At 55.8% G+C, this 8834-nt stretch overlaps 3 protein-coding genes across 3 annotated transcripts in view; 1 reads left to right on the plus strand and 2 right to left on the minus strand.

Moving 5' to 3' along the window:
- Positions 1-1632: 1632 nt before the first annotated feature.
- On the minus strand, positions 1633-2358 carry VDBG_07015 (INSIG domain-containing protein; the record flags this gene model as incomplete). Its single annotated transcript, XM_003002398.1, has 2 exons — positions 1633-1995; positions 2056-2358. The coding sequence occupies 2 exons, from the start codon at positions 2356-2358 to the stop codon at positions 1633-1635; spliced, it is 666 nt and encodes a 221-aa protein (XP_003002444.1).
- A 1564-nt stretch (positions 2359-3922) lies between these two features.
- Positions 3923-5407, minus strand: VDBG_07016 (MAK11; the record flags this gene model as incomplete). The annotated part of the gene is made up of 1 exon (XM_003002399.1): positions 3923-5407. One exon carries the CDS (start codon positions 5405-5407, stop codon positions 3923-3925), a length of 1485 nt encoding a protein of 494 aa, XP_003002445.1.
- Positions 5408-6181: 774 nt separating this feature from the next.
- VDBG_07017 (serine/threonine-protein kinase ppk30) overlaps positions 6182-8834 on the plus strand; it is a gene marked incomplete at both ends in the record, with an annotated part of 3384 nt that continues 731 nt past the window's right edge. Inside the window, 3 exons of the mRNA XM_003002400.1 lie at positions 6182-7102; positions 7159-7233; positions 7284-8825. Of these exons, the coding sequence (XP_003002446.1) occupies positions 6182-7102; positions 7159-7233; positions 7284-8825 (2538 nt within the window). The remainder of the gene's footprint in view (positions 7103-7158; positions 7234-7283; positions 8826-8834) is intronic.

The raw sequence follows: 8834 nt of genomic DNA on the forward strand, positions 1-8834 counted from the left end.
CATGATTTTCAGGGTCCCTGTGTGCAGAGAACCCTTTGCGCTGAGAGGTGACTGATCCCCGAGGTCATGACGTCATGAGTCCCGTCCACGCAGCACCATCTCGAATGACTTGGAATTGCTTGCGACAGTGGCCACACGACAATTGCCCTGGTTTGTCATCCAAGGACTGAACTGCATCCAGAAGCGTGTGCTATGAAGGTAGGTAGTTCGACACAGTACGGTGTCACCATCTCCGTCGAAGAGCATGTCCGCTTCCTGGAAGAAGGAAGAAGGGCCTGCATCCACACCTCGTCCGGGACACGGAGAGCACGCTCGCACCTCACAAAGGCCCGAGACCCGATTCAGACCTCTTCAACAGCGATCCTGGCACGTTACCACGATCTTTCCGATGAACAACGTCCTGCCCATCGGCGCCATCAAGGCCAGCCAGGCTACGACTCGATTCGGGGTCCTACAAGAGGAGAGCTGCACCGTCTCTTGATTCGCCCACTATGCGAGACAGGCCACCAGGGGTCTCCAGAGGTTGATATCCACGCGTCATAAAAGCTGACGCTAGTCGCAGCTGCTGGCTGGTGCATACGCTGACACAGACTGCGCCCTTGACAGACCTGAGGCACGAAAAAGGGATCTCTCGATGCATTTACGATTCTGTCAACCACATCCAAGTGCGGTTTGCACCCGTCCGGGTTCGCTCCCGGTGCGGGCCAAAGTCTTGCCTGGGCCCTTTATTCAGACAAGCTGAGTTTCTTTGGGCGGCCGCAGGCGCCTCAACAGATCCCTGGTAGGAGATCTGTAGATCCAGAGATCTCCGAATGACCTATCCAGTAGGTTGTCTGACCAGTAGTCCCGACCTCCTTCACATTGCTGCTCTCACTAGCAGGAAACCCGGGTTTGCAGTGGCGGGTCCCGTCATTGCCATACTCGACTCACTGGTGACGACCTTCATATCCTGCCATTCGCAGCGCCGTCCATGAGCCGAGTAGGATCTGATCTCACCCAGTTGCAAGGGCCGGGACCGCCATCTTCAGTCTTGACAAGGCGCTCCGATTCAATCATGGTCGGACAGCACTACTACATTGGCAGCCTTGCCGTGTAAGCTCTTACCCTACAAAGCGGCAGGTCTTGCCACAAGAAATATCGTCTGCATTGCCTCTCGGCGGGTATTTTTCTTTGTCATATCTACCACGCACCTGTATTCTGCTTCCAGTAAATGAACGCCGCATCATCTATCATGTTTCCTAAAATATCCAACATGATGAATCCAAAACACCAATTCCGTGCGATGCGTCCTACGCACACCCATCGATCGTAGCTGTTACTCGCATCATACTAGCCGTCATGAAAGTGAATTGTGGCGGTTTGCCGTGGTAAGTGCCGCAGAGATGTCACACTTGCTTGCAGCAGAAATGTTGGCCTGTTGGTGTGCTGAAGACACCCCTATGTCCACTTTATTCAACCTCGAGCCTCGTGGGTATCCGTTACACAACAATCTTGACTATCCCAGACAGTACACCTCCTCATCCAATCCTTCTCTCAGGAAAACCACACCAATTTTACCCGAACCGCCATGCAACCAAGCAGGATGCGAAGCAAGCAACTCAGACGCGCCCTCTCATGTTGTCTAAGCTTGCGCTAAGCACATCGTCCCCGGGCAGCATACGGCTTGCTCAAGGCGAGTCTGCGGCCAATGTTGCCGAAGCACACGCAGCTACAGAATAGGACGCTCAGCATCCAGATTCCCGTCTCCATCGTCTTTTGACTGGCAAGGCCGCCAAAAGTGAGGGAATCCGAGACTGTCTCGTTCCGAAACGACGATGCCGACGGCGTGGGCACCATCTCAGGGTCAACGCCCGTCAGCACGGCAGAACCGATCAGGCCCACTGCGGCGGAGAGCAGAAAGCCCGGTTTGGAGCGGTCAATCAAGTACCACAAGAAGGGATTGACGAGGGCCAGCGTGAGCGAGAGCTGCAGTGTCGACGCCCACGGAAGACGACGCTGCATGAATTGTTAGCTTGCAACGTCCGTAAGTAAAGCGTGGCCGGGGGTTGAACGAACAATGGCAAAGACTATGCCCACAAAGGCTCCGATGCTCCGGACCCCGAGAGCCCAGTCCGTACTTGATCTGTTGGCGTTGTCCGACGTCTCATCCCGCTCACCATCGACCACGGCCATGTCACCACCGAACGCTTCCTCCCAAACGCCATCGAACCAGGGCAGCAGAGCACCGAGGAGAACGCCGCAGATGCCCCACAGCGTCAGGTATTTCCAGTTGAAACCAGGCCCGCTGGTCCCGTCGGCCGGCAAGGCGGTCAATTGATGCTTGCCGTGTAGTCTCGTCACTAGAGCGCCGTAGCCCATGCCCAGCAAGAAGAGCACAGCGACCCTGGCCGTAATATAGAGTGCCGATGCAGCAGTGGATGGCGCTGGAGGCGTAGGTCGTGAGGACCGCCTTCGCAGCGCCTGCGGGTGGAACCTCTCCTTTAACAGCTCAAACGTTGTATCGTCTAGACTCTGCCTCTTCACGGGGGTCTGCGACCCTGTCCCCCACGGTGTCTCGAGGTCCGGACGGATTGAGCGGTCCTTGCCCGGTGGACGAGGGTGAGTTATGCCGAATAGAGTTTGATGTAGTCAAGTTCTCTATGAACTGTGGTTCGGCTGATTGATGTCTCCCGACTCTCAAAGGGGATAGCCGCTTCGTAGTCGTTGTGCTTGTTGTGGAGACAGGGTTCGACGTTTCTAATTATGTCCTGGGGCTGTATTGGGCGAGCTGGACACGCCATCAGAGGGGGTGTCGGGCTCGTAAAGTTAATGTCGAACGGGCGTCGAGGGATGGGCCTTAGGAGAGGGGGCCCGTCTTCAGACATGGTTTGGAGGATTCGAGAGGGCGCGTTGCGATCGATAGCGGGTCGAGAGGAAGCTGTTCGCGTAGATGGTTCTGGAAATGGCGAGAGAATAGATCGACAACGTTCGTGAAGAGAAGCGGTAAAAAAATAGTAAGAAATTGTTGAGGATCAGTTGCCTATACGATTGAAGGTGTGTCTTGAATTGGATAAACCTTGATTTCGACGTGGAACTCGTGAGGGGAAGAGATGCAGCACGTGCAAGCTTCGGAGCCTTCGAATGTGGAGGGGTGTAGGCAGATACGAAATTTCACATCGTTTAGCGAGTGAGGCTGAGGTTTGTGGTCTTAAACGTTGTCGAACTGTGCGCAAGCAGAGACTGTTCTGCGCCGCTCCGTCGCATCTGTCACACGGATCTGGAGAGAGGGGAAGCTGAAGGTAAGGTAGTGAACTTGTGGAGGACGAGAGAAACGATCGAGGCAGAGAGGGCTGAAGCGTGACCAGACGGGCGACAAGGCATTGGGAGCTACGGAGCATGGTCCCCAGCAAACACGAAGGGCCGTCCAGTGAGAGGCGCTGGATTTGGAGCTGGGTGCATTAGTCGCATGAGCTTCAATCACATGCTCCCGCAGTCTTTCCATCCCCCGTTCGGGATGGGATCGTCAAGACGGTCTGGCGAACGGCGAACAGCAACGTACGTGGAATTCGTGCAGGTAGTGAGGAACCATGTCTTGCGGCGAGCACCCACTGGCCCACGGATTTCTGCAATGCTACATCACAAGCGCTAACATTATCCCGAGGCGTTTCTTCCTACATGACTGGTCCAAAGCGGTCCAGAACAGACTTCTTTGGCACCTTGATTTGTCGCGCCCAGCTATTGTTACCCCACACTGCCGAATAAGAAATGCGAGGGAGGAGTTGGGGAAGCCCGAACGGTACGGAGGTGCATATCTGCACCCCGTGAGCCAATCCATGTGTCTTTGTGTTGAGGCTCCGGATGAACATCACCTCAACGTTCTATCTCGGCCCGTCACAGCTTTAGAATCATTCTGGGTATCAGATCTATTTCATGCCTTTCTGCATCAGGCTTCTTCCTCATCGCTTTCTGCCGTGTCTTCCTTCTCGAGCTCCTGCATCAATTCCTCATCGCTGTCCACGACATCGTCCGGTCGGGGTATCATGGCAAAGGCCGCGGTACATGTGATCCTGTTGTTCGTGTCGTAGCTTCCCACGAGCGAGCCCAGCTGCATCGTCTTGTCTGCTGCCTCGCTCGCCTTGAGCTCCTTTTCTGACACTTTCCAAAGACGAATATTCCCGTCACTGCTACCGCAGACGAGATAGAAGACAGCACCCTGTGTCTCCTCCCTCTTGATGATGTTGAAGTCCTTGACCCGTCCTGTGACGCCTGCTTCCTTGCCGCCGATCTGAGCGACCAACTTCGCCGTCGGCAGTTCCTTCACCTTCGCATCCGCAGTCTTTTCAGGTTGCGTCAAGTCGGCGTCCTTGGTCGAACAGATGACTATGCGCCCATCCTCAGTGGCCACAGCAATCAGAGACGACTCGCTCTCATCGCTCATGGCGACGTACTCAAAGTTGTGAATCTTGATGCGAGAGTCCGGCAGGACCCGGCAACGGGGCAGGCTGTCCATACCGAACACGGCAATGTTGCGGTCGAATCCCACGGCAAACTCCTCGCAGTCCTGCCCGCCGACGGCCGCGCCCCAAACCACCTTCCTCCCCTCACCGGACGAATGCCTGCCCTCGCCGACGTCCTGCAGCAGGTCTCTGCTGAAGTTGAGGACTGCAGCCTTCTTTCCGGTCAAGAGGTTCCACAGCCGCATGCATCGCTCTCCTTTGCTGACACTGATGAGTAACTTCATGCTCGGGTGCACGGCGAAGTCGTTGACACCGGCGGGGGTGCCGCCAAGGGGAGCCGTGTCGCCGCTGGGCCTGCCCTGCGCCTTCGGTATTGGTGCCTTGATGGTGCTCATGGGCTCCCAATTCCTCGTCTTGGCAACGGCAATTGTCGAATCCTCGCTGGCCGAGATGAGTTTGGAGCGCGTGGGGAACACAAGTTTGGTGACGGTTGAGTCGTGGGGGTTGTAGGCGCCTAGCTCGCGGTTCTTCGAGTTCTCGAGAATGGGGCGGAGAGCAGCTGACGCCATTTCGTCCCCATCTCGCCGCTTGGGAGGGTGAGCGGAGATGTTGTAAATGTTGATCTTGGGGTCGGTGCTCCCAGACGCCAGCAGCACCTTTTGCTCCTGGCCAGGAATGGGGGCCGAGGGGGCAGACAGGGCGACACAGCGGATTGCCGATGGATGCGCCGTGAACAGGAACGTGTCAACAAAGCTTGCCTGGCCCTGGGGCTTGACAGTAGCAATGAGGCCGTGGAGAACTCTGTCGTAGGAACCGGTGACAATCTGGAGGAAGAATTCTTCGTCCGCGATTGCCCTCTTGGGTTGCGTCTGGGGCTTTGGTGGGATGGCCGGCTTCGTCTTCTTTGTCGGCTTCGTCTCGCTGACCCGTACACTGGCGGCAGCGACCTCTGAGATCTTTCGTTTCGCCATTTCGGAGACGATTGTACAGTTGTCTGTGGTGTAGCTGCAAAGTCTCGTCTGCAGTATAAGGATGAGGGAGGGCCCTGTTCGTAGGTCTGCATCGAAATCAACTTTCCGAAAAGAAAATTTACCAGCTTTATCTAATCGATAAGAAATCCATCCTCAGCCTCAAAAAGGACAAGGCGGGATTCAAGCGGGGCGGATGGGTTTAGCTTCGAAATAGCACATGTTGAATTAGGGGGGGGGAATATGCAAAGTACCTCTATATCGAATAAAGGTGTCCCACTGTGGCGGCTACACCAGAATGGCAGCAGCACTGCCTTCCTGCCTGGAGAGGGCGCTATGGAGCTGACTGGTTGGTCGCTTGTAGGCCGTTCACCCGCCCCCTCAAGGACTCGGGGGCACTGCCTAGCAAGACCGTGCACCGCAACGTACCTTACCTTGGCTGCTCTGGCCAATGTTTATGGACAGACCTACGTATGCGCCATCTTGGGATTTCCCAGTTCAACGGATCTTGACTTCCCACGCCGCTCCATCAGTTATTGGACACCAAGATACTGCTCCTTTCATTTCGAAAATGCCTTGCCGGTAGTCCAACGAACCCATTGTGGCTGTTTACCGTGTTGTAGCTACACATCACATCCCAGTTTCACCCATCTCCGAACTCGCATGAGACCCCTCCTCGAGCCTCCCTCCAGCACATCGCATCACCTCGATTGATCGATCGATACGACACTTGTCAAACCTCTGCCTCCTGCGACGAGCTTGCTGCCTGCCACCGCAATGGCCTCCTACGGCCATCACGCGGCCGCAGCTGCACCCCGACCAGCGCAACCTGCCAACTACCCAGTTCCCGTGCCAGGACACGCCTCAGCAGCCCCAGCTGGTACCTTCGCCCCTGGTACCAAGATTCAGGTCGGCTCCCATCGCGTCGTCATACAGAAATATCTCTCCGAAGGTGGCTTTGCCCATGTCTATCTTGTCAAGCTCCCCAAGCCTCTCGACGGTACGGACCTGGCTGTCCTCAAGCGGGTTGCTGTGCCTGACAAGGAGGCGCTTCGCTCCATGCGCATCGAGGTCGAGACGATGAAAAGGCTCAAGGGTCACCGCATGATCGTCACATATATCGACTCGCACGCCTCTGAGCTTCGAGGTGGTGGCTTCGAGGTTTTTCTCCTCATGGAGTACTGCAATGGCGGTGGCTTGATCGACTTCATGAACACCCGGCTCCAACACCGGTTGACCGAGCCCGAGATCCTCCACATCTTCACCGACGTGGCGGAGGGAGTTGCCTGCATGCACTACCTAAAACCTCCGCTTTTGCATCGCGATCTCAAAGTAGAAAACGTCTTGATTCTGAGCCAGGGGTCCAAGAAGAGGTTCAAACTTTGCGATTTCGGTTCAGCAGCACCTCCAAAACCCGCGCCCCAGACGGTTGTCGAGTGCAGGCTCCTGGACGAGGATGTGCAGAAGCACACAACCCTGCAATACCGGAGCCCGGAGATGATTGACGTCTACAGAAAACAACCCATTGACGAAAAGTCGGATATCTGGGCCCTCGGTGTCTTGCTGTATAAGCTGTGCTACTACACGACCCCCTTCGAGGACCAAGGCCAATTGGCCATCTTGAACGCAAGCTTTCGGTTTCATAGTCACCCAGTCTTCTCTGACAGGCTGAAAAAGCTCATAGGTATGGTCATATCGGTACGCAAGGAATCGTAACTCACCGAAGACTAGCTTCTATGTTGCGGGAAAACCAGCAGTCGAGGCCCAACGTCTATCAGGTATTACGAGAGGCTTGCGCCATGCAAGGCCGCGAGGTTCCGATACATGATGTATGTCAATTTCTATCTCCCATGTATCTACACTTACCAATGCAATACAGATCTACGCCGCCAGGGCGCAATCTGAGCCTCGACGCAGCGACAAACCGCAGCTGGAAAAGTCAACGCCTCCAGTTGTTGGCGCTGTCTTCTCCCCACCGCCGCAAGAGACGCAAACGATCCCCGAGGTGGTTCCTATGAGGAGGGGCAGGCTTCCGGTTGCCTCTACGCAATCAGCCTCTCAGTCTCAACGACCAAGTCCATCGCCTGGTCGTGTCACCAGCGGCGATCCATTCGCTGCTCTCGACGCCAAAGCGAACAACAACACCGGGGCAGGCGACGAGCTTTCGTCTCGCTTTCCCACGCTTGATCAATTTTCCCTTCTTCACAACAACGGTGGAGGGAGCTTTGACTTCACCTCTCCGGCAACACCCCCGGCTGCACAGCAGAGTGATCTCAAACAGAAGGTTACTGAACACCTGGCGGACGAGGCTTTCGCAAAGCCCTCCAGCCCCCCTGAAGCGTCAGAGTCGACACGCTCGCACACCATAGCACAACCGGTTTCGCTTACGCAACCTCCTGCCAGTGTCGAATATCCTGCTACAGCTACAGTCAGCTTGAAGAAAACAGCATCTGCTCCACCGAAGCCGTCTGAGATGAGCCGAGCATCAGCGATCATAACTCAAAATCCAGAACTGCGAGCAATCTCCTCGCAATCCACACAGAAGTATGTTTCAACTGGTACCATGACATCTACACCACCGCCATCCGACAAGGCGCGGGAGCCACCAGCGATCTGGCGAGTACCATCTACCGATCACCATCGATCTACAAGTCTACCACGTAAACCCGACGACAGTCATCGTGTAGAGTTCCGTGAGGGTGGAATTTCTTCGGGGCCACTGTCTCGTCAAAACTCTTATCAATCTCACACGCGCCATCCTTCGTCATCTCGCCCATCATTAGAAGGGGGTCGCCCCAGCGCAGACCATCTGGGAACATCTTTACAGCCAAGAATGGCGATCGGACGCCAACGTCCGGCCAGCACACACCTTGAATCTAGTATAGATTACCTCCGCGAGCGGCAAATGGCTTCCAAGCCAAGTGGATCGCCAAGTATCCCTTCGCCCAGGTTACCAGAACGGCCTGCCGATAAATCGTCTTCTCCCGCGCTGATTAGCCTTGGGCCGGAGGATGAGACTAACATCGAATCAAACGTCGAATTCTTGCGCAGCATGGAGGACGCAAAGAAAGATCGAGGCTCGTGGCACGGAAAGAAGAGCAGTGTCAGCTCGACCTCCGGCTCTCGAAACATCCTTGCTGGCAAGTTCGGAGACGCTTTCAAGATTTTCGAGGGCAAACATTCGACGCCGGCAATTCGGACTCCGTCTCCTCTCAAGGAACACGACCGCCGCGATCTGACCCCCATTGCGGGTTCCGAGGCCACCGACGGGCGAAGTGATGACGGGCGAGCTCAGGAAGACCAGGATGATATGACACCCGAGATGCGGCGTGACCTGGAGCGACAGCGACTGGCAGAGGAAGAGCGACGTGTCGAACTTGCTCAAGCTGAATATCGCCAGCGCATCGCCAGCAAGCCCCAGGTGTGACGG

Source organism: Verticillium alfalfae, genomic scaffold, assembly GCF_000150825.1.
Source record: "Verticillium alfalfae VaMs.102 supercont1.9 genomic scaffold, whole genome shotgun sequence".
Classification (NCBI taxonomy): Eukaryota; Fungi; Ascomycota; class Sordariomycetes; order Glomerellales; family Plectosphaerellaceae; genus Verticillium; species Verticillium alfalfae.